Source organism: Chiloscyllium punctatum, chromosome 4 (genome assembly GCF_047496795.1).
Source record: "Chiloscyllium punctatum isolate Juve2018m chromosome 4, sChiPun1.3, whole genome shotgun sequence".
Lineage (NCBI taxonomy): Eukaryota > Metazoa > Chordata > Chondrichthyes > Orectolobiformes > Hemiscylliidae > Chiloscyllium > Chiloscyllium punctatum.
Window position 1 is genome coordinate 93921586 of NC_092742.1, and position 25691 is coordinate 93947276.

Below are 25691 nucleotides of genomic sequence, written 5' to 3' on the forward strand. Positions count from 1 at the left end.
CAACTGCCTGATTTGGGATAGTCAACATGGCTTTGTGCATGGAAATCATGTCTCACAAACTTGATTGAGTTTTTTGAAGAAGTAACAAAGAAGATTGATGAGGGCAGAGTGGTAGACGTGACCTATATGGACTTCAGTAAGGCATTCAACAAGGTTCCCATGGGAGGCTGGTTAGCAAGGTTAGATCTCACGGAATACAGGGAGAACTAGCCATTTGGATACAGAACTGGATCCAAGATAGAAGACAGAGGGTGGTGGTGGAGGGTTGTTTTTCAGACTGGAGGCCTGTGACCAGTGGAGTGCCACAAGGATCGGTGCTGGTTCCACTACTTTTCATCATTTATATAAATTATTTGGATGTGAGCATAAGAGGTACAGTTAGTATGTTTGCAGATGACACCAAAATTGGAGATATGGTGGACAACGAAGAAGATTACTTCAGATTACAACAGGATCTTGACCAGATGGGCCAATGGGCTGAGAAGTGGCAGATGGAGTTTAATTTAGATAAATGCAAGGTGCTGCATTTTGGGAAGCAAATCTTAGCAGGACTTATATACTTAATGGTAAGGTCCTAGGGAGTGTTGCTGAACAAAGAGATCTTGGAGTACAGGCTCATAGCTTCTTGAAAGTGAAGTCACTGGTAGATAGGATAGTGAAGAAGGCATTTAGTATGCTTTTCTTTATTGGTCAGAATACTGAGTACAGGGGTTGGGAGGACATGTTGTGGCTGTACAGGACATTGGTTAGGCCACTTTTGGAATATTGCATGCAATTCTGGTCTCCTTCCTATCGGAAAGATGTTGTGAAACTTGAAAGGGTTCAGAAAAGATTTACAAAGATGTTACCAGGGTTGGAGGATCTGAGCTACAGGGAGAGGCTGAACAGACTGGGGCTGTTTTCCCTGGAGTGTCGGAGGCTGAGGGGTAACCTTATAGAGGTTTACAAAATTATGAGGGACATGGATAGGATAAACAGACAAGGTCTTTTCTCTGGGATGGGGGAATCCAGAACTAGAAGGCATAGGTTTAGGGTGAGAGAGGAGAGATATAAAAGGGCCTAAGGAGTTACATTTTCACGCAGAGGGTGGTACATGTTTGGAATGAGCTGCCAGAGGAAGTTGTGGGGGTGAATACAATTGCAGCTGGATGGGTGTATGAATAGGAAGGATTTGGAGCGGTATGGGCCCGGTGCTGGCAAGTGGGACTAGATTGGGTTGAGATATCTGTCGGCATGGACGAGTTGGACTGTTTCTGTGCTGTTCTGTTCTGTGCTGTACATCTCTATGACTCTATGTGTCATGATTTCAGTGGAGAAGTGGATAACAGGCTGAGTGCAGACTATTTATAAGTAAAGGTTAATGTGTTTTGAAAGGATGCCTCAGGCGAAATACTGAGGTGTTTGTGAGTGATCCTGTTGCTTTCAAATGCACCGTAACAGGATACTCACCATCCAGAAGGACAGCTACCATTTGTTGGTAATTGCTGTTAAAGCCATGAGGAGGAACCTCTGAAACACACCAGGAGACCAACTGGGCCAGATATCCAGTGTTTTGGCAGCATTTATCCCAGAAAATTCCTGAAGAATTCTCCTAAATCAGCGTAAGTAGAACACTGAGAGCTGTGAGATGTTGGTTTATGGAGGCTGGCTTTCAAGTTTATTTAGAACAAAATCAATAGCACAGTGTTAGTTCTTAAGTACGGTAAAAAGTTTTGTTTTGTTCTTCACCGCTGAAAGTAACCAAGTAAAATGTCATGAGCTAAAACGCAAAAAGTCAACGCAAGTGCTGGTAAAGGGTTCTATGTAGGTTTTTATTCTGTGAGGAGATCTGGAAGGTTTTACAGAAAGTTATTAATATGGAGAATGTTAAAAATCACACAACACCAGGTTATAGTCCAACAGGTTTACTAGGAAGTACCAGCTTTCAGAGCGCTGCTCCTTCATCAGGTTGCTGCGCAGCAGGATCATAAAAGAACAGAATTTATAAGCAAAAGATTGTCGTGCATGACACTGTGCAGCACTCTGAAGTTAGTATTTCCTAATAAGCCTGTTGGACTATAACTTGGTGTTGTGTGATTTTTAAAATTTGTCCACCCCAGCCCAAAACTGCCACCTCCACAATGTGGAGAATGATGAACAGACCGTGACAGGAAGGGATTGAGAGTTCATTTTGAAGAGTATATCAGCCAGAACTTACAAAAACTATTTAAGGATTACATGAAAACTATCCTCCTAATGTGCACAACATTCGAAAGAAAATGGATGAATTCATAATGCAAATCGAAGGAAGTAAGGATGAACTGATTTTCTTTTGTTTACTTATTGACACAAATTCAAGGTTTGTGTAAAGATTTGGAGCTTGTGTGCCAGTTGTCGTGGTTGTGGGTATGTTTGCCGAGCTGGGAAGTTGATTTGCAGGCATTTCATCCCCTGTCTAGGTGACATCTTCAGTGCTTTGGAGCCTCCTGTGAAGCGCTGCTGTACTGTATCTTGTGAATTCATTTGGTGCTGTTCCTGCTAGTTCCAGTTGTTCGGTGTAGTGGCCGTTACATTGGGTCTAGGTCAATGCGCTTGTTGATGAAGTCCGTGGCTGAGAGCCGTGCTTCTAGAAATTCTCTGGCTGTTCTATGTTTAGCTTGTTCTTTGATCGTTGTGTTGCCCCAGTTGAATTTGTGGTCATTGTCATCCGTGCGTATGGCTACAGTTGGAGCTAATCCTGAAGGTTCAGTCACATGACATTGGGTGCAGTTTTCAAATGTTAATTAATTGACATGAATGTTAATTCAAGCCTCAAAATCCAAATGTTGTAGGCTTCTTTATACAAACCCAGCAAGTTCAGAAATTCTTCAGAAATCAATATAAATGTTCATCAGTGCCTGAGCTGTGCCAAGATAGCATCTGCCAGATACATTTCTAACTCAGCATTGATGAATGAACTGAAGTGCTTTATTTAGAATTATTGCCGCACAGAACAGATGTCTACTCTCATAAGATCTAATTTCTTAGATCTTGGCTGGGAAAACTACAAACACTTGCAACTCACAAAACGGATTGAACTCCCTGGGCATGGAACACTAGCAATTGCAGTTAAACCCGACTAGCTTGGTAGTGATTGTGGGTGGAGGAGGTGCCAGGGATAGAGAGAGGTGTGGGAAGTCTCCTTCAGAAGATGTTCATGTTTGAACAAAGGCTACAATGAGGTCACGAGCTTTGAGGCCCTGGAGAAACCCAAACTGGGCATCAGTGAGCAGGTTATTGCTGCTTGGTAGCACGTTTTGTGACTCTTCCCATGACTTTACTGATGATCAAGGGTAGACTAATGGGATGGTTAATTTGGCCTGCTTTTTAAATACATGACATATCTGGGCAATTTACTCTATTTTCAGTACATCCCATTTGTATCTGTATTGGAACAGCTTGGCTATGGGAACATCTGCAACACAAGTCGGCGGTGCTATTGCTGGAATATTGTCAGAGCCCTTAGCCATTTCTAGATATAGTATGTAGGAACTGAATCGGCTGAAGACTGGCCACTGTGATTCTGGGCACATCTGGAGGTGGATTAGTTGTATCATCCATTTGAAAGTCCTGGCTGAATATTATTGTTGTACTGATGGGCTGTACTCCCCCAATCACTGAGAAGAGAAAAATTTGCAAAATCTGTTCGTTGTTTAATTGTGCATCACCTTCCATTAGCTAATGAATGCCTTGACTTTAAACTTCTGACGAGGAGAAAGTGAGGACTGCAGATGCTGGAGATCAGAGCTGAAAATGTGTTGCTGGAAAAGCGCAGCAGGTCAGGCAGCATCCAAGGAACAGGAGAATCGATGTTTCGGGCATAAGCCCTTCCTCAGGAATGAGGAAAGTGTGTCCAACAGGCTAAGATAAAAGGTAGGGAGGAGGGACTTAGGGGAGGGGCATTGGAAATGCGATAGGTTGAAGGAGGTCAAGGTGAGGGTGATAGGCCGGAGTGCGGTGGGGGCGGAGAGATCAGGAAGAAGATTGCAGGTTAGGAAGGCGGTGCTGAGTTCAAGGGATTTGACTGAGACAAGGTGGGGGGAGGGGAAATGAGGAAACTGGAGAAATCTGAATTCATCCCTTGTGGTTGGAGGGTTCCTAGGCGGAAGATGAGGCACTCTTCCTCCAACCGTTGTGTTGCTATGGTCTGGCGATGGAGGAGTCTAAGGACCTGCATGTCCTTGGTGGAGTGGGAGGGGAAGTTGAAGTGTTGAGCTATGGGGTGGTTGGGTTGGTTGGTCCGGGTGTCCCAGAGGTGTTCTCTGAAACGTTCCACAAGTAGGCGGCCTGTCTCCCCAATATAGAGGAGGCCACGTCGGGTGCTGCAGATGCAATAGATGATGTGTGTGGAGGTGCAGGTGAATTTGTGGTGGATATGGAAGTATCCCTTGGGGCCTTGGAGGGAAGTAAGGGGGGAGGTGTGGGTGCAAGTTTTGCATTTCTTGCAGTTGCAGGGGAAGGTACCAGGAGGGGAGGTTGGGTTGGTGGGGGGTGTGGACCTAGGGGCATTGGAAATGCGATAGGTGGAAGGAGGTCAAGGTGAGGGTGATAGGCCGGAGTGCGGTGGGGGCGGAGAGGTCAGGAAGAAGATTGCAGGTTAGGAAGGCGGTGCTGAGTTCGAGGGATTTGACTGAGACAAGGTGGGGGGAGGGGAAATGAGGAAACTGGAGAGAAATCTGAGTTCATCCCTTGTGGTTGGAGGGTTCCCAGGCGGAAGATGAAGCGCTCTTCCTCCAACCGTCGTGTTGCTATGGGATGGCAATGGAGGAGTCCAAGGACAAACCGCTCCAGCGCCCGCGGCAACAACCGCCGCCGCGGACCATGACTTCACTTCTGCCCCCACGATCGCTGCCCAGGCAACCGCCTCCACGATCGCCAGGAAGACCATCGCCGACAGATTTGCGGCCTCCGCGGGTTTCGGGAATAACACTGTCTCTGTCATCGCCACAGCCAGTTCTGCCCCCTGGGTTGCCGTCGCCGCAGCCACTTCCGCCCCCCCCAGTGACATCACTAACCTGCACGACCTCAACGTCGCATGTGTCTCCGCCCCCATGCCTAACCCCGCCTCCACGCCGATCTCCGTCACCACGCTGAACCCCGCCCCCACGCTGATCTCCGATACCACACCCAATTCCGCCCCCACGCCGATCTCCGTCTCCACCCCCACGCCGATCTCTATCCTCACCCCCACGCCTAACCCCGCCCCCACTCCCAGCTCCAGCCCCACACCAGGTCCTAGCTCCCAGCCCTGCCGTGTTTTCACCATCCCTCCAGAACTACTCCTCTCTGAGGATGAAAGATCAGTCCTCGGCAGAGGCCTCACCTTCATTCCCCTACACTCTCGGATTAACGAGTTCAACACGCGGCGTGACATCAAACAATTCTTCCGCCACCTTCGCCTCCGCGCCTACTTCTTCAACCAAGACTCTCGCCCACCCTCTGACGATCCCTTCTCCCACCTCCAATAAACCCCATCCACCTGGACACCCCGTGCTGGCCTCTTACCCACCCTCGATCTCTTCATAGCCAACTGCCGCCGCGACATTAACCGCCTCAACTTCTCCACCCCTCTCACCCACTCCAACCTCTCACCCTCGGAATGTACAGCCATCCACTCCCTCCGTTCCAAACCCAACCTCACCATCAAACCAACAGACAAGGGAGGCGAGGTAGTAGTTTGGCGCACTGACCTTTACACCGCTGAGGCTAAACGCCAGCTCGCGGACACCTCCTCCTACTGCCCCCTTGACCATGACCCCACCTCCCGCCACCAAACCATCATCTCCCAGACCATCCAGAATCTCATCACCTCAGGGGATCTCCCATCCACCGCCTCCAACCTCATCGTCCCACAACCCCGCACCGCCCGTTTCTACCTCCTGCCCAAAATCCACAAACCTGACTGCCCCGGCCGACCCATTGTCTCAGCCTGCTCCTGTCCCACCGAACCCATCTCTGCATACCACGACATGGTCCTGTCCCCCTTAGTCCAAGAACTCCCCACCTACGTTCGGGACACCACCCACGCCCTCCACCTCCTCCATGATTTTCGCTTCCCTGGTCCCCAACGCCTTATCTTCACCATGGACATCCAGTCCCTGTACACCTCCATCCCCCATCACGAAGGACTCAAAGCCCTCCGCTTCTTCCTTTCCCGCCGTACCAACCAGTACCCTTCCACTGACACCCTCCTTCGACTGACTGAACTGGTCCTCACCCTGAACAACTTCTCTTTCCAATCCTCCCACTTCCTCCAAACCAAAGGAGTAGCCATGGGCACCTGCATGGGCCCCAGCTATGCCTGCCTCTTTGTAGGATATGTGGAACAGTCCATCTTCCGCAGCTACACTGGCAACCAACCCCCACCTTTTCCTCCGCTACATCGATGACTGTATCGGCGCTGCCTCGTGCTCCCACGAGGAGGTTGAACAGTTCATCCACTTTACCAACACCTTCCACCCCGACCTCAAATTCACCTGGACCATCTCAGACCCCTCCCTCCCCTTCCTAGACCTTTCCATTTCTATCTCGGGCGACCGAATCAACACGGACATTTACTATAAACCGACCGACTCCCACAGCTACCTAGACTACACCTCCTCCCACCCTGCCCCCTGTAAAAACACCATCCCATATTCCCAATTCCTTCGTCTCCGCCGCATCTGCTCTCAGGAGGATCAGTTCCAAAACTGTACAACCCAGATGGCCTCCTTCTTCAAGGACCGCAATATCCTCCCAGACGTGATCGACGATGCCCTCCACCGCATCTCTTCCACTTCCCGCTCCTCCGCCCTTGAGCCCAGCCCCTCCAACCGCCACCAGGACAGAACCCCACTGGTCCTCACCTACGACACCACCAACCTCCATGTACAGCGTATCATTCGCTGTCATTTCTGCTACCTCCAAACAGACCCCACCACCAGGGATATATTTCCCTTCCCTCCCCTATCAGCATTCTGAAAAGACCACTCCCTCCGCGACTCCCTTGTCAGGTCCACACCCCCCACCAACCCAACCTCCACTCCCGGCACCTTCCCCTGCAACCGCAAGAAATGCAGAATGTGCGCTCACACCTTCCCTCCAAGGCCCCAAGGGATCCTTCCATATCCACCACAAATTCACCTGCACCTCCACACACATCATTTATTGCATCCGCTGCACCCGACGTGGCCTCCTCTACATTGGGGAGACAGGCCGCCTACTTGCGGAACGTTTCAGAGAACACCTCTGGGACACCCGGACCAACCAACCCAACCACCCCGTGGCTCAACACTTCAACTCCCCCTCCCACTCCACCAAGGACATGCAGGTCCTTGGACTCCTCCATCACCAGACCATAGCAACACGATGGTTGGAGGAAGAGCGCCTCATCTTCTGCCTAGGAACCCTCCAACCACAGGGGATGAACTCAGATTTCTCTCCAGTTTCCTCATTTCCCCTCCCCCCACCTTGTCTCAGTCAAATCCCTCAAACTCAGCACCGCCTTCCTAACCTGCAATCTTCTTCCTGACTTCTCCGCCCCCACCGCACTCCGGCCTATCACCCTCACCTTGACCTCCTTCCACCTATCGCATTTCCAACGCCCCTCCCCCAAATCCCTCCTCCCTACCTTTTATCTTAGCCTGCTGGACACACTTTCCTCATTCCTGAGGAAGGGCTTATGCCCGAAACGTTGATTCTCCTGTTCCTTGGATGCTGCCTGACCTGCTGCGCTTTTCCAGCAACACATTTTCAGCTTTAAACTTCTGACCTTTGTAACAAAGACAAGAATGTGCCCCTTCCTGTCAACTATTCTTACCATTTTCCACAACACACCAAGATGTCTGTACCTCTATAACAATTCTTATTTTTCAAAATTTCTCCTTTTTACCCCATTCTTATTGCTCTCTCTATATGTATTCTCTACCTGATTTGACAATGATTTTGTTGTATTATTTGGTTAAGGGATGTTTGCACAGATGGCATTTTTATCTATCCACAAGTGCCCACAAGAAGGTGATTTTGTGCTTTTTCCATCTCCACTCTCCATCCACTCTGATCTCCAGCATCTTCAGTTCTCACTATCTCCAAGTTACTCTATGTAGTCTGACTTAGATTTCCAGTGATACCCATGAGTAACTTTCGACAATAAGGCAGGAACTGACTTCATCCATCCCAATGCGTAGAGTTAATGCGTTAATGCAACATTCAAAATGCCAGCTGAGGTAATGTACTTTCTCTCCTCTCTTATTTTGTTGACGATGATCCCAGAATTACAGCCCCTCACAGAAAAGCTGTTGTGAAGGAATGAAGGTCATCCTTCTTCTATTCCTTGTTATTGCCAGCACTGAGCAATCCCCTATTCAACATGAAGGTAAGTGATGACTTTATCATGATTGCATTTGTTTTGTGAATTTAAACTGGGATACATAAGGTAATGGGTGGGACTGTACAGAACAGCTTGGATCCTGGGCTGTACCATTGCATCCTTTCTCAGGGGTTCCCTCATTCCCCATGATTCATATCCCCTCCCCCAGACATTCCTGGAGCTACATCACTTTGTTGCTTGATGAAGAGGATACTGACTACCCACAGATGGTCAGTGCGGTGTTCCCATCAGGACTGTGATCAATTCAGCAATGTGCCAGAGGGCACACAATGCCTCTGACCGGCAACACAACATAAATCTCTCCATCTATTCCCTCTTCCTTATTGTCCTTCTGCCTGTGGCTTTATTTTTCATGGTCCTACTCTTCCTGATCGTGTAAACGTGGGCAATTTTGTCAGCCCCCTCTCAAGGTTCTCGTTCTAATTTTAACTCAGACTCTGTTAACTCCTTCGAGGAGAAAGTGAGGACTGCAGATGCTGGAGATCAGAGCTTAAAAAATCAGAGCTCAAAGGATTCCTGAATAAGGGCTTATGCCCGAAACGTCGATTCTCCTGCTCCTTTGATGCTGCCTGACCTGCTGCGCTTTTCCAGCAACACATTTTCAAGCTCTGTTAACTCCTTCACCCTTTATGTGCCTGTTTTCCTTACTGCCTCACTGTCCATTTTGTCACTTCATCTCTCTATATGCTTCCTTTCCCATCTCTGTGATCCTGGCATTCCTGTCCCAGATGTATTTCCCTCCCCTCTTGTTTTCCTTGTCACTTATCCAGCTTTCTGTCTGAGTATGTCATCATCCCTCAATCCCATGTCTCTTTTCATGGCTCCCTCAGTTTCTTTCTCTTTCTCTTTGTTTCCTTGTCTGAATCGCTGTGTTTCTGTGTCCCTCCCCCCCTCACTCCCTTCCCTTTTTCTCTTCCTTTCTCTGCACTGCTACCTTATATGCTGCTACATTCCTGTCTTTTCTTGCCTGTGTCTTGTCATGTCCAATGACGCAAAGTCTTTTTCTTATTTTAAGATGAAACTCATGGTTCAAAAGTGGACAAGGGAAATTTCCAGGTAGTTGGTAACTTCGAGTTGAAATATGACGGCTGTAATGGTAAATCGAAGCCCCGACACGATTTCTCAAGGAGCTGTCGGGAACTCAAAGAAAAACATGACATCACCCAAGGTAAATGTTTTTGACATCAAGTGTGATTGGCTCATGCAGCTACGATGTAGCCAGTGTGCTCACAATTCCCTTCGGTGCCTTGGGGAAAGGGCAAAAATTAGTCAAGCCCTCCCCGACACCAGTAATTCCTAAACGATCACCACCAGCACCTCTATAATCCCCTCAGCTATCTCCTTCAGAACTCTGGGGTGTAGTCCATCTAATCCAGATGATTTGACCACCCTTCAGACCTTTCAGCTCTCCAGCATCATCTCCTTTGTGACGGCTACTACCCTCACTTCTGCTCCCTGACCCATTTGAAGTTCTGACCTGCTGCTGGTGTCTTCCACTGTGAAAACTGATGCAAAGTACCTATTCACTTCCTCTGCCATTTATTTGCTCCTTGTTACTACTTCTCCAACCTCATTTTCCAGAGGTACAATGTCCACTTTTGTCTCTCTCTATCCTTTTATATACATACCTGATAAGCAACTCTTCCAAGCTTCTATTAGATTACTAGCTAGCTCACCTCATATTTCACCTTCTCCAACCCTTACTCCCAATTGCTGTTTAGGTTAACCTGTACAATTTTTAAAAGACTTCCCAATTCTCTAGCTTCCTACTAATCTTCATTCATGACACTGTAACCTTTTGCTTTGTTTTTATACCGTCCCTGACTTCCTCATTCTTCCCCTAGTATGTTTCTTCCTCCTTGGGATGAATTTCTGCTGTGCCTCCGCAAACTACCCCCAGAAACTCCCACCTTTGCTGCTCCACCATCTTCCCTGCTAGCCGCCCCCCCTGGACAGTCCCTCCCTCATGTCTTTGTAGTTATGTTTACTCAACTCTAATACTGTTACATGTGATTCCAGCTTCTCCCTCTCAAACTGCAGGATGAATTCTGTCATATTTTGATCAAAGTTAAAAATCACACAACACCAGGTTATATTCCAACAAGTTTATTTGGAAGCACTAGCTTTCGAAGCGCTGCTCCTTCATCAGGTGGTTGTGAAGCAGGACCATAAGAAACAGAATTTACAGTGAAGGATTGATAAGTCTTTCATCTTTTAGAATGGATTTGCTGGTTTCAGTTCTTCAATATGGAAATTCCAGAACTTCTTTTAAGTCACATTCTCAAAATAATTTCAGGTTTAATCATAAAATTTGACATCTCAGTGCAGACAATGCCTTAAAGGTGTGAGGTTAGAGTCTGTCTCTATCCTGATCTTGAGAGAGACTGGTTCTATTTCCAAAATGGAATTTATAAATATTACTTGAATTGACTGCCTGCATTGACTGCTTGCAGGTTCTGTATTGTTTGAACAGAATGGGGGCTGGCATGGCAGCTCAGTGGTTAGCACTGCTGACTCACAGCACCAGGGTCCCAGGTTCAATTCCAGCCTCGGGCAATTGTCTGTGTGGAGCTTGCACGTTCTTCCTGTGTCTGTGTGAGTTTCCTCCGGGTGCTCTGGTTTCCTCCCACAGTCCACAGATGTGCAGGCCACGTGAATTGGCCATGCTAAATTGCCTATAGTGTTAGTGTGTTAGTCAGAGGGGAAATGGGTCTGGGTGGGTTACTCTTTGGAGGGTTGGTGTGGATTTGTTGGGCCAGAGGGCCTGTTTCCACACTGTAGGGAATCTAATCTCAAATAGTGAAATGTTTAATGGATCACACAGCATTCTAATTTAAATAGAATGTATCTGCAAATCCGAATTCACCCCAAAGACTTGTATATGTGTGTGTGTGTGTGAGGGTGTATCTGTGTGCATATGAGAGAGGGTGTGTTTATGTAAGAGTGCGTACTTGTGTGTGAGAAACAGTGTATAGAGCGGTGAGGTGCCTGTTGTGCGACACGAATCCAAGATACCGGTTGAAGCCATCCTTATGGGTGCTGAACTTGGCTATCAGCCTCTGTTTGGCCACTTTGCATGGTTGCCAGTCCCGAAGTTTGACTTGGAGGACAGTCACCTGAAGGTCCGAGGCCAAATGTCCCAGACCGCTGACGTTTTCCCTGACTGGGAGGGAACACCCCTGCCTATTGATTGTTGTGCAATGTCCATTCATCCGTTGCTGTAACATCTGCTTGGTCTCACCAATGTACCATGCCTCAGGGCATCCTTGCCTGCAGCGTATGAGATAGACAATTAGCCCGAGTTTTAGAACCAGTCTGACTCAAGATTGGGATAGAAACAGACTCTAACCTTGCACATTTAAGGCATTGTCTGAGCTGAGATGTCACCTTTTGATATAAAATCTTGAATTATCTTGAGAATGTGACTTAAAAGAAGTTCTGGGATTTCTGTATTAAAGAATCAAAACTAGCAAATCCATTCTAACACATGAAAGACTTAGGTTTGTTCAATGTATCATTGTAATCCTTTGCTGTAAATTCTCTCTCTTATGGTCCTGCTTCACAACCACCTGATGTAGGAGAAGGAGCGACGCTTTGAAAGGTAGTGCTTCCAAATAAACCAGTTGGACTTTATAACCTGGTGTTGTGTGATTTTTAACTTCTTCAACCCCAGTCCAACACCCCAGCTCCTCCAAGTCATATTTTGGTCACTTATCGCTAGATGGACCCAACTCCCGAATCAAGTTTGCTCAATACACATCACCAATTCCAAAATTGTCTGTTTTGTGGTGGCTGTACCACAAGCTGCTCCATTAAAAACTTTTTTTTTATTTCAAAAATATACTTTATTCATAGAATTATTTTATGGTCTGTACATTTGGTCATGCCATACATATGTCCATATTTACAAACACAGATTCGACTTTATCCTTGTCATTCGCATTTACAATCCTGTGCATTTTTCAATCTTGTATATATACATATATTTGGCTGAGGCATCAGCAGAGCCCAAAAAAAAAACTTCTGTATGGGCCCCCTGTTCCTCTTTCGGCAGGCCGATCTTACACGGTGGTCTTTCCCCACCGCGCCTTGGCGGCAGCTGCCCCAAACTTCAGCGCGTCCCTCAACACGTAGTCTTGGACCTTGGAATGTGCCAGTCTGCAACACTCGGTCGGGGTCAACTCCTTCAGCTGGAAGATCAACAGGTTTCGGACCGCCCAGAGAGCGTCCTTCACCGAGTTGATGATCCTCCAGGCGCAGTTAATGTTCGTCTCGGTGTGAGTCCCGGGGAACAGGCCGTAGAGCACGGAGTCCCGCGTCACGGCGCTGCTCGGGACGAACCTCGACAAGCACCACTGCATTCCTCTCCAGACTTCCTCTGCATAGGCACATTCCAGAAGGAGGTGTGTGACAGTCTCGTCCCCCCCGCAGCCACTTCGAGGGCAGTGTGCGGTGCGGCAGAGAGTCCGGGCGTGCATAAAGGATCTCACAGGCAGAGCCCTTCTCACCACCAGCCAAGCCACGTCTTGGTGCTTGTTGGAAAGTTCTGGCGATGAGGCATTCTGCCAAATGGCTTTGACAGTCTGCTCAGGGAACCGCTCGACAGGATCCGCCCTCTCCTTTTCCCGAAGGGTCTCAAGGACGCTACGTGCTGACCACTTCCTGATGGACTTGTGGTCAAAGGTGTTTTTCCTCATAAATTTCTCCACGAAGGACAGGTGATACGGAACGGTCCAACTACTCGGAGCGTTCCGCGGCAGCGAGGCCAGGCCCATCCTTCGCAACACCGGGGACAGGTAGAACCTCAGTACGTAGTGACACTTGGTGTTTGCGTACCGGGGATCCACGCACAGCTTGATGCAGCCACACACAAAGGTGGCCATCAGGGTGAGGGTGGCATTGGGCGTGTTTTTTCCCCCATTGCACCGGTCTTTGTACATTGAGTCTCTTCGGACCCGGTCCATCTTTGATCTCCAAATGAATTGGAAGATGGCCCGGGTGACTGCGGCGGCACAGGTCCTGGGGATAGGCCAGACCTGTGCCACATATAGCAATACTGAGAGTACCTCACACCTGATGACCAGGTTTTTTCCCGTGATGGAGAGCGACCGTTGCCCCCATCTGCCTAGTTTCTGTCTCATCTTCCTGATCCGCTCCTCCCAGGTCTTGGCGCACGCCCCAGCCCCCCCGAACCAAATACCCAGCACCTTCAGGTGGTCAGTCCTGACGGTGAAGGGGATAGAGGATTGGTCGGCCCAGTTCCCGAAGAGCATGGCCTCGCTCTTGCCTCGGTTTACCTTGGCCCCCGAGGCCCGTTCGAACTGGTCGCAGATGCACACGAGTCTGTGCACGGACAGCGGATCCGAGCAGAAAACAGCGACGTCATCCATGTACAGGGAGGCCTTAACCTGCAGGCCCCCGCTGCCAGGAATAGTCACCCCTCTCAGGCTTGCATCCTTCCTGATGGATTCGGCAAATGGCTCTATGCAACACACAAACAAGGCGGGTGAGAGGGGGCATCCCTGCCTGACTCCAGATCTTACAGGGAAGCTATCTGATTCCCACCCATTGATTGAGACTGCACTGACAATGTTGGTGTAGAGCAGTCTGATCCAATTTCCGATTCCCTCCCCAAAGCCCATTTTGGAGAGGACATCCCTCATATATGTATGCGATATCCTGTCAAAGGCTTTCTCCTGGTCCAGGCTGATGAGGCAGGTGTCCACCCCCCTGTCCTGCATGTAGGCGATCGTATCCCTGAGGAGTGCGAGACTCTCAGAGATCTTCCTGTCCGGTACAGCACAGGTTTGGTCCGGGTGGATCACCGATCCCAGAGCAGACCTGACCCGGTTGACGATGACCTTTGACAAGATTTTGTAGTCTGCATTTAGCAGTGAGATCGGTCTCCAATTTCTAATTTCCTCCCTCTCCCCCTTCCGCTTGTAGACGAGGGTGATGATGCCTTTCCTCATGGATTCACTCATGGTACCTGCCCAAAGCATACTGACATACACCTCCAGCAGGTCCTGGCCGATCAAGTCCCAAAGAGCGGAATAAACCTCGACCGGTAAGCCGTCGCTTCCGGGAGTTTTATTCTTTTCGAAGGACTCGAGGGCCTTGGTCAGTTCATCCAGAGATAGCGGCTGGTCCAGCCTCTCTCGTGTTCCGTCATCTAGGACCTCCGTGATAGAGGACAGGAACGACTGGGAGGCCGCGCTGTCGGTCGGCTTCGAGTCATACAGGCTGGGGTAGAAGGATTTGCTGATCCTCATGACGTCAGCCTGAGATGACGTTACCGAGCCATCTTCTTTCTTCAGGCTGCTGAGCACGGAGCTCTCTTTGTGCACCTTCTGGAAGAAGAAACGTGAGCATGTCTCGTCCTGCTCCACCGAGCGGACCCTGGACCGGAAGATTATCCTGGAGGCCTCCGAGGCAAAGAGCGAGGCTTGCTGGCCCTTCACCTCCTTGAGGTCCTCCGTGACATCGACCCCCATCGTCTGTAGCAGGAGCAGGTTCTGCATACTTTCCTGGAGCTGGGACAGTTTTCCCCGCCTCTCTCTCGCCTCCACAAGCTGCTCCATTAAAAACATCTTGCAGACATTCACCGAATTCGTTTTCTTGGACTCTGATATCAACTGGATTTTCTCAGTATATTGAAGTCCCCCAGGATTATTGTAAGAGTGCCTTTCTAACATCTTCTGATTTATTTTCTTCCCCACATCCTGATCAGGATCATTTCTCCTTTGCAGTTCCTCAACTCCAACCACACAGATTCTATATCCTCTGACTCCATCACTTCTTGCTATTGATTTAATGTCATTTCTTACTAACAAGGAAACCCTGCCCCCTTTGCCTGTTCTTTCAATAAGACATATATCCTTGGATATTTCATTCCTTGTCCTGATCTCATGCGGCTCCCCTGCAGTCATGTTGCCGTGACACCCACAATATCATACCCACCAATTTCAATCTGCACGACAAGCTTATGTACCTTGTTTTGTATACTGTGTGCATATAAGTACAACACCTTCGGCCCTGTATTGACTGTCTTTCTACTCATGGTTATCCTCTCAGTTACTGTCCTATTTCTTGTTCTGGAACCTTTAATCACTTCTCCTGAGCCCCCCTTCACTTTACCTAGTTTTAAGTCTTTGTGACCGCAATTTACCCTGATTTACGCCATCATTGGCTGTCTGACAGAAGGCAGAGAGTTCGGATAAAAGGTTCTTTTTCGGAATGGCAGCCGGTGACGAGCGGTGTCCCGCAGGGTTCAGTGTTAGGGCCACAGCTGTTCGCATTATATATTAATGATCTGGATGAAGGGACTGGGGGCATTCTAGTAAAGTTTGCCGATGATACAAAGTTAGGTGGACAGGCAGGTAGTACTGAGGAAGTGGGGAAGCTGCAGAAGGATCTAGACAGTTTGGAAGAGTGGTCCAGGAAATGGCTGATGGAATTCAATGTGAGCAAATGCGAGGTCTTGCACTTTGGAAAAAAGAATACAAGCATGGACTACTTTCTAAACGGTGAGAAAATTTGTAAAGCCAAAGTACAGAGGGATCTGGGAGTGCTAGTCGAGGATTCTCTAAAGGTAAACATGTAGGTTGAGTCTGTGATTAAGAAAGTGAATGCGATGTTCTCACTTATCTCAAGAGGGTTGGAATATAAAAGCACCGTTGTGCTACTGAAACTTTATAAAGCTCTGGTTAGGCCCCATTTGGAGTACTGTGTCCAGTTTTGGTCCCCACACCACAGGAAGGACATACTGGCACTGGAGCGTGTCCAGCGGAGATTCACACAGATGATCCCTGGAATGGTAGGTCTAACATATGAGGAACGGCTGAGGATCCTGGGATTGTATTCATTGGCGTATTAGTCAGAGGGAAATGGGTCTGGCTGGGTTACTCGTCGGAGGGTCGGTATGGACTTGATGGGCCAAAGGGCCTGTTTCCACACTGTAGGAAGTTTAGAAGGTTAAGGGGAGATCTAATAGAAACTTACAAGATAATACATGGCTTGGAGAGGGTGGACGCTAGGAAATTGTTTCCGTTAAGTGAGGAGACTAGGACCCGTGGACACAGCCTTAGAATTAGAGGGGGTAAATTCAGAACAGAAATGTGGAGACATTTCTTCAGCCAGAGAGTGGTGGGCCTGTGGAATTCATTGCCGCAGAGTGCAGTGGAGGCTGGGACGCTAAATGTCTTCAAGGCAGAAATTGATAAATTCTTGATGTCACAAGGAATTAAGGGCTATGGGGAGAATGCGGGTAAGTGGAGTTGAAATGCCCATCAGCCATGATTGAATGGCGGAGTGGACTCGATGGGCCGAATGGCCTTACTTCCACTCCTACGTCTTATGGTCTTATTTCATCGACCTTATTCAGAATGCTTCATGCATTAAGGTACAAAGCCTTTAAGGCTAGATTCCCTACAGTGTGGAAACAGGCCCTTTGGCCCAACAAGTCCATACCGACCCTCCGACGAGTAACCCAGCCGGACCCATTTCCCTCTGACTAATACGCCTAACACTATGGGCAATTTAGCATGGCCAATTCACCTGATCTGCACGTCTTTGGACCATGGGAGGAAACCGGAGCACACCCACGCAGAACAGGGAGAATGTGCAAACTCCACACAGACAGTCGCCCAAGGCTGGAATCGAACCTGGATCCCTGGTGCTGTGAGTCAGCAGTGCTAACCACTGAGCCATGGTGCCACGCTTTATTTGTTCTATTATCCAGTTTCCCTGCACTTTTATGGTTCCCTGATACAAAATGACACTCGCATATTTTGTCCCTTTTATTTTCTAGTAATAATCAGCCCCATCACTAACCTGCAATCTTACTTTCTCCTTTCATTTTGATTTTGTATTTTTCCACGCAACCGAACCCACACCCCCTTCACTATACAATATATATTACATACATACAGAGTCAAAAATTGCATATCTCTAATCACATTACTTCTTATTTTAAGACCAAATGAGCTTGTCAAGTTATCCTACTTGATTTTTCTTTCAATGATTCAACACGTAAGAAGTGTAATCAGAAGAGATTCTTTTCCCATTTGCCTTCCCCTTGTGATGGTACTTCCCTCGAGTTGGTGCTCAGGGTTCAGAGCTAGTGTTGCTCATGATTGCTCTGATTTGCTGAATATTACCTTCTTCACCGCAGATGGCATTCATCGCTTGATAACCAGTAATGGTGAAAGCTACCAGGCTTTCTGTGACATGACTACCGACAGAGGGGGTTGGACTCTGGTTGCAAGTGTCCATGAGAACAATATACTTGGGAAGTGCACCACTGGAGACCGCTGGTCCAGTCAGCAAGGGAGTAATATCAATTTTCCAGCAGGAGATGGGTCATGGTCCAACTACGCGACATTTGGTTCGCCAGAAGGAGCGACAAGTGATGACCTGAAGGTGATCAGTTTCTGTGGAATCTCTTTGTTTAAAACAATGCTTGTCATGACTGGTGTAAGTGGGGCCGCTGACCAGAATTGAAGCAAGGAAGAGAAATTGATATGCGGGTATAAATTTCAAACAACTAGAACAGTAAAGTAGTATAAAGGGAAGCGAATTATCAAAGAATACGTGGACATACATCGATTGAAAAATCATGCATGAATCAGTTGGGTTTAACTGTAAAGTTATAAAATAATTAATATTCTTTCTGTACCATGTGGCTAGACAGGAGGAGTTCAGAGGAAGATTCAAGAGTGTGATGCTGGAAACTCCAATGCTGCCTGACCTGCTGTGCTTTTCCAGCACCATACTCTTGACTCTAATCTCCCGCATCTGCAGTACTCACTTTTGTGGAGTTCAGAGGACACTTCTTTATTGGGGGGGGGGGCGGCACGGTGGCTCAGAGGTTAGCACTGCTACCTCACAGCACCAGGGACCCAGGTTCGATTCTGGGCTCGGGCAACTGTCTATGTGGAGCATGCACATTCTCCCCGTGTCTGTGTGGATTTCTTCTGGGTGCTCTGGTTTCCTCCCACAATCCAAAGATGTGCAGGTCAGGTGAATTGGCCATGCTAAATTGCCCATAGTGTTAGGTGCATTAGTCAGAGGGGGGAGTGGGTTACTCTTCGGAGGTCCAGTGTGGACTCATTAGGCTGAAGGGCCTGTTTCCACACTGTAGGGAAACTAATCAAGGGCACTAAGTAAGTAAGTATGTCTGATATGATTCCTTAATTTTGGATTCAGCAACAAGAGAGCCACTGAATTGTATTTGTTTTCAGTGCACAAAAGAGGATGGAGAAATGATTAATATTTTTAAAGATTTTTGGAGAATGTAACAATTAGATGTTAATTTGAATTCTGGGGACATGACCTGGGTAACATTAGGAGACGCGTGAGACTGAAAATACTTTGAGATGCTACTAATAACATAGTGCTTCAGGATAGAGGAAAGCCAATACACATTCTGATCCTCCCTAATCCACCACTCTATGATCCAGTCAACCGTGATCCAGCAGGTTCTGCCTTCATGGTCCGTGCAGTGTTTCCAATGGTCGAGACCCAAAGCACACCAATGGTGACATGAGGAATAACTTTTTTTGACACAGCAAGTGGTGAAGAACTGTGGTCTGATGTCTGAGTGTGTTGTGTAGGTAGGTAAATGTTGGCTTTGCAAAAGGAATCGAATAAGCATCTGCCAAGAGGAAAAGCACGAGTCTTTAAGGAAAAAGCAGGTGAAGAGTACTAACTGAAATACTCTTGCAGATGGCCCCCTTCACCCACAAACAGAGCAGCAGCAGTGTGTACCATCTATAAGACGCACTGCAATAACTCGACAGCTTCTGAACCTGTAACCTCAACCATTTAGAAAGACAATAGGAGAAGATGCATGGGTCCACCATCAGCTGCAAGTACCTTTCCAAGACACTCACCATTCTGACTTGGAGTGATAATGTCATTTCCTCACTATTTTGGAACTCAAAAGCCTGGAAACTCTTTGGCACAGCCCTGTGGTTGTACATCCACCCCAAGGACTGCAGCAGTTCAACAAGCAAGTCACCAATTTCTCAAGGGCATTGGGAAGGGATACAAAAGCTGGCCTAGCGAAGCAGCAATGTTCACATTCTGAGAACCAAATTACTAAAAAGTAAGCTGACATGGGATTTTATGGAAGATTGGTCTTCCCTTGCCAACGAAAGTGTTCTCAATTTCACTTTGCACAGCAGCATGTGACTACTACCCAGGTTGTCTTCAGTAGCTCTGTGATGCTCGTGATCTCTATTCGCTGTTGCTCTGACGATCTGTGTCTATTTCTGAACAGAACCCAGGTTACTATGATATAAAGGCCTCAGACATAGCGATCTGGCACGTGCCCAATAACACACCACTGAGCAGCTGGAAAGATGCAGCAATTCTCCGCTATCACACCGAAACCAACTTCCTGGAAGAATATGGAGGAAACTTGCATCAGCTGTTCCATGTGAGTGTCTCAGCATTGCCTCTCGCAACACATGGAAAATAAAAGCACAGAATGAGCCACAGTGGCTTGCAATCGAGAAATTGCACCTGAAAAAGAGCTCATAATGTAGCTGTTTTGGCACACTATGGCCTTGTATCAACATTAACTTAAAATTCTTCCAACTCAGGTGCACATTGCAATCAAACATAATTGTTTTTGCTGCATTTATGTGGGGTCAGTTAGCTCAGTTGGCTGGAAGGTGGTTTACAGTTTGTAGTGATGTCAGCAGTCTGGGTTCAGTTCCTACATAAGCTGAGGTTACCATAAAGGATTCTCTTTCTTAACCTCTTCCCCCTACCTGGGGCACAGTGACCCTGAGGTTAAGCCACCATTAGCAGTCTCTCTAATGAGAGAGCAGCCCTGTGATCCAATTGGACAATGGTGAAATTACCTTTACCTTCTTCCTTGATGCATTTGACAGTCGTAAGCTAGGACAATTTTAAAACTACAGCTTAAAATGCAAAAATTAAGCATTCTAAAAGATGCATCCAGTTCTGCTGTTGTGGTTTAGTACATGGTTAGAGTCTACCTGTTGAAGTTGACACCTACAATAGGAAAGTGCTGGGTTTTTGCATAGGAATATTGATGAATTTAATGAAAAACAAAACAAAATTTGTATTTTGTACTTTGTAAAGCTATCTCAAAATATTTTACAGCCAGTGCAATAATTTATTGAAATGCAGTTACTATTATAATTTTACATCTATATTTTGTCATTAATTTCTTCAAAGGCAATGAATTGATTTTAGTTATTTGCTCTATAGCTAAAAGCTGCATTGGCAGGAAGAGTTCAGAGAGAGCAATTAAGGGACAAATGTAGATGAGGACACTAGGGGAATTATCCTGCTTTTATTTGAATCGAGTCATGAAATCATCTCTGTCCCTTTGTGTTGTGGGTTGTTTTTGGAATTTATCATGCAAAGAATCTTCCAATAATGCAACATCCTCTCCCGATACAACAGACCCTCTGTGCTGCACTGAAATGGCGGTCTAGATTGTGGTTGCCAAGGTCCTACTGTGAAACTTGGACCAATCACCTCTGACAGGCAGACACCAATGTTGTCATTGGAACAGGCTGAGAATCAGAAGGTATTGGGAGCTTCAACAGAGAAAGCAGTAATGCCTTCATGGATGAAATGAAATTGAAAAGCTTTGGGGAGGGCGATATTGTTCAGTGAGGAGATAACTGAGAAATTAAGAAGTGTGGGAGAAATGGGCACAGGGAGATTTTTTAATATGAGAGCAAGACATCAAGTGAGTGATCTTTGTGACCAATGTGCTCAATTTCAGCAATTCCCTGTCGAATACAACAAAGGGATATGCCAAGAAAATAATGGACCTTTCTCTCCAATTCTTTATGATCTTGGCAATGATGCGAAGGTCAAAAGTTTGTATAGGCCTAATTCTCAAGGTTAGTGCAAAATGCTCTGTTTACTTTTTTTTTGGCTAAAAAGGCTTTTGCCTTCAACCGATAACTTAAAGGTTTGTACAACATCTGCAAAGACCCAAGAATTTCCAGTTTGTGATCTGGTTTACCCATAAAGGGCTAGTGGAAGGTTATTTGGAGTAAATGTCTTTCAGCTGCCCCTGAACCACATTTATCAAAGAGAGTTTAACACAATTTACATTTGGGAAAACTGGTGGAAAATGCAGTCCTGTTATGGAAGAGTAAACAATCATAACTAGTATCTTACAGCACAGAGCGACCTATCCAGTTTCCTCATCTCCTGCTTTTATCTTATTGTCCTGCTTTACTTTCCCCCCTTTCCCAGTTTGCATCACATTCCTTTTTGGAAGTTGCCGATGAACATGGTGCCAACAAACTTTCAGTGCATTCAGGATAATAATCGTGGAAAAGGCTGGAGACATTCGGCTAGTAGTGCAGCACAGTGGCTCAGTGGTTAGCATCGTTGTCTCACAGCATCAGGGTTCCAGCTTCCATCCCAACGTTGGGCAACTGTCAGTCTGGTGTTTGCACATTCTCCCCGTGTCTGTGTGGGTTTGCTCCAGTTTCCTCCCACAGTCCAAAGATGTGCAGGTCAGGTGAATTGGCCAGGCTAAATTGCCCATAGTGTTAGCTGCATCATTCAGAGGGGAATGGGTCTGGGTGGGTTACTCTTTGGAGGGTCAGTGTGGACTGGTTGTGGGAATCTAATCTCAAACTGTGAAATGATTAAGGGATCCCACACTGCAGTATTTGCCATCATTTTGAAACAGCAATAAACACAAATAAAATTTTCAAATCCATAGAGGCTGTACCGGAATACATGTACCATTGGTGTTATAAACAGTTCCCTTTGTGGGTGGCATGTTGGCACAGTGGCACAGTGGTTAGCACTGCTGCCTCACAGCGCCAGAGACCCGGGTTCAATTCCCGCCTCAGGCGACTGACTGTGTGGAGTTTGCACATTCTCCCCGTGTCTGTGTGGGTTTCCTCCTGGTGCTCTGATTTCCTCCCACAGTCCAAAGATGTGCAGGTCTGGTGAATTGGCCATGGTAAATTGCCCGTAGTGTTAGATAAGGGGTAGATGTATGGGTGGGTTGTGCTTCGGCGGGGCGGTGTGGACTTGTTGGGCCGAAGGGACTGTTTCCACACTGTAAGTAATCTAATCTTTTACTCATTGACAATTGCACATTTTCAATAAGTACAGAACTTTGTCAGAAGTTCCAGATGTATAATTGTTTTATATCTAAATAATCGTGTAATTTGTTATGTGTTTGCAGCTGAGTTTGAACCAGGATTTGTCCAATTCAGGGTTTTTAACAATGAAAAGGCAGCAATGGCGATGTGTTCTGGAGTGAAATACAAAGGATGCAATGCAGAACATGTAAGTAAGGGAACTGCGGGAAAGAGGGATGTTGGAGGAGTGGCAGGTGGGGGACGGGAGGTGGGGGGGGGGGGGGGAAGTGCTGTGATTTACGAGTGAGCAAACAGAAACTTTGGACAGACCTACCAGCAAAACGCATTACATGGGAATGAGGAGCAACTGAGCTTATGTTTCTTTAGCAAAACAAGGAACTGGGGACATCGGAAATTTGAACCGAAAGCGTAAATTGCTGGAGAAACTCAGCAGGTTCGGCAACATGCGCGAAGAGAGAAAGCAGAATTCATGTGTCAGGTCCTTTGTCAGAGCTAATTGCCATGGCTGGACCCGAAACAATCAATTTGCTTTCACAGATGCTGTCAGACCTACTGGGTTTCTCCAGCAAATTCTGATTTTGTTTCAGATTACATTTCTGCACTGAGGTCTAACACTGCCCCAAATGAGATTCAGTCGCTTCCGGTGCTTGTGCTGGGGTTTTGGGGAAATCATTTCCGAATCAGTGCAGTTCAGCCTGTGTCTCAATAATGCATTTCCGGATGTTTCTGCCTATCGAAATGCTAATAAATATAATTGTTAATAAATATAATTGCTAATAAATATAAATGCTAATAAATATAAATATAATCTTTCAAATTGTTTATGTCTAGGTCTGTATTGGGGGTGGAGGATACTTCCCTGAGACATCGCCAAGGCAGTGTGGAGATTTCACAGCCTTTGACTGGAATGGGGTTGGCACACACCAGTCATGGAGTGCATCAAAGGAGGTGACAGAGGCTGCAGTGTTGATCTTTTACCGTTAATGCAGGCTTCGTCCTCATTGCAGTCTCTTGTTAGTCCGCTGACATCTGACTGCTACGCAGTTTAAATATTCTCAAAATTTGTTTGTTGTGGTGAAGTCTTCTGCTTTTTAGGAAAATACATTATTCCAAAGAAAGTGCTGCTTATAATGTTTGGCATTGCAGAAATATTATTAATATTTGATCATAACAGCGGTTTCTGGCAATCGTCATTTCTTAGTACTGAAGTCAATCCCATCAGAGTCTTGTAGGGTTCTGAATAAACTGGAATTGTAACTTTTAGCTGCCTGTATTTATTTCCATAACTTACTGTATGACTCAAACCTTACTATTTTATGACGTAATGAAAGAAGAACTTTTAAGAAGATTTTCAGGAGATTGACTGCATTGAAAAGTAAATTTTAAATAATAAAAGACAGGATGCACCCTGCACAGATTTCATTTTTTTCTTTCAAAATTGAAAAGCTCACACTTTTTCCCATTTTATCTCATGCTTCAGCTGCTTAAGACTTTACCCTGAATCTCCTCTAACATCTTAAGACCTCCTGCAAAGATGTTTTATTTGGTGATTGCAATCTCTACTTTTGGGGATGAAGATCATAACTCAGGTGAAGTGTGACTTTCTTGCATGAAGTCCAGATAAATTTTGGGGAGCACTTTTTTGTCCAGAACCAACAAAGTGGCAAATGATCATAGATGTTGGAATGTATAGTGGGACAGACTTAATTAATGGCGTAATGGCAAAAGAAGATTCATCTCACTATGATCATAATATGATCAAATTCAATGTTAGGTTTGAAAGGAAGAAGCATAATTTGGTCATTAAGATTCTGGATTTTTCAAAAGGAAACCTTTGTTGGGTGAGACAGAGACCAATGATAACAAACGGTTCCAATTGGATTATTGTGATTGGATAAACCTATAGATGAACAATGGGAGTTGTACAGATCATAATTCAGTTCAGTTCTAGCACATATCACTCAGAGGCAGGGTCATTACTTATAAAACAGCATTAAAATGGGTGAAGTGTAACGTAGAACAAAACACAAAGCCACTCATACTGCTAATCCAGGGTGGTTATGACCGAGATGAGGGACAGTAAAATAAACATAAAATGTGCTAAGAGCTGCAAAGACAGAGTGCAGTAGGAAATTGGGATAACAAAACTAATACGAGGGAAAGGAGAATTACAGATTAAAGAAACTGTGGACCATTTAAAGAAACTGAAGTAAATTTAATTGTAAAAATTTGAAAACAACAGACTTTGTAATACTGATTTTGTATCAGTCTTCACATTAGGGATTTTCAAAACATATAAACATACGACATAAAAATGTATGCAAAAGGTGGAACATTTGGTGATTTATCTCTGCTCCACCAACACTATACCCAACGTTTAAGAGATTGTAACATTCGCTATTCCTATCTCCAACTAATGTATTTGAAGTTGAGTATTTTTAAAAATACAGTGTAGTAGGTGTACATTAGGCTGCCTGTTTGCCTTTTGGCTAATTAAGGGGCTGATGAAAGGTCACGTGGCCCTTAATCTCCAGAATTTAAGGGGTCGCTGCGGAAGTCTGAGACAAGGTGGGGGGGGGGGGGGGGGCAATAGCTTTCTCTGCAATGGCTGCTGTTGGGCAGAATAATGGGGGTTACCCCTTTGGATTGCATCATTCATCCTCCCAGACTGCCTGAACCAGAATCCTTGACCTATCTGAAGGCTGCATTCCAGAAGTGCATTTGTAGGGATTGTCTGTAGTCCCAGCAGGTGGTAGCAACTCCATTCAGTCAGTGGGATGGAATCTCCATACAAGTGGAGGGTTAGACATTCCACATGGATCAAATTAAAGCTGCCCTCAGCATATTATCACAGCTAGGCTTCTTGGGTGGAGGTTTGTTACAGATGTATCATTTCGACTGAGTAATCTGTCCTCTGCTACAATTAATAACTAGCGTACACAAAATCTAATGGAAAGCAGATATAAGACTTCCAAGATCTGAGATTTTCCCATCTAGTGCATCCTCTTATATCTGCAACAAAATGCTGTGATGTGGATGTTACATCTGCTTGTTTGTATTATCACTGCCTGTACATACATGCTATGTGCTTGTGAGGTTAGGTTAGTTGACTGAATGGTTGATTTTGAAATGCAGAATGATGTCAGAAGTGTGGGTTTGATTCCAACACTGGCTGAAGTTGCTAT

The 25691-nt window shown here is 46.3% G+C and overlaps 1 protein-coding gene across 1 annotated transcript; it reads left to right on the plus strand.

The window, feature by feature from the left end:
• Positions 1-1449: 1449 nt before the first annotated feature.
• Positions 1450-23850, plus strand: LOC140475948 (intelectin-1a-like). The gene is made up of 8 exons (XM_072567861.1): positions 1450-1601; positions 8269-8371; positions 9402-9554; positions 17559-17806; positions 19668-19826; positions 21156-21276; positions 22590-22693; positions 23338-23850. Exons 2-8 carry the CDS (start codon positions 8305-8307, stop codon positions 23488-23490), a joined length of 1005 nt encoding a protein of 334 aa, XP_072423962.1. The 5' UTR covers positions 1450-1601; positions 8269-8304; the 3' UTR covers positions 23491-23850.
• The last annotated feature ends 1841 nt before the right edge of the window (positions 23851-25691 follow it).

Coding starts and splice junctions, on each gene's coding strand:
- LOC140475948 (XM_072567861.1), top strand. CDS start 8,305: ATGAAGGTCATCCTTCTTCTATTCCTTGTTATTGCCAGCACTGAGCAA. Junction 21,277..22,589: donor GTATAGGCCTAATTCTCAAG/GTTAGTGCAAAA, acceptor ATGTGTTTGCAG/CTGAGTTTGAACCAGGATTT. Junction 22,694..23,337: donor AAGGATGCAATGCAGAACAT/GTAAGTAAGGGA, acceptor GTTTATGTCTAG/GTCTGTATTGGGGGTGGAGG.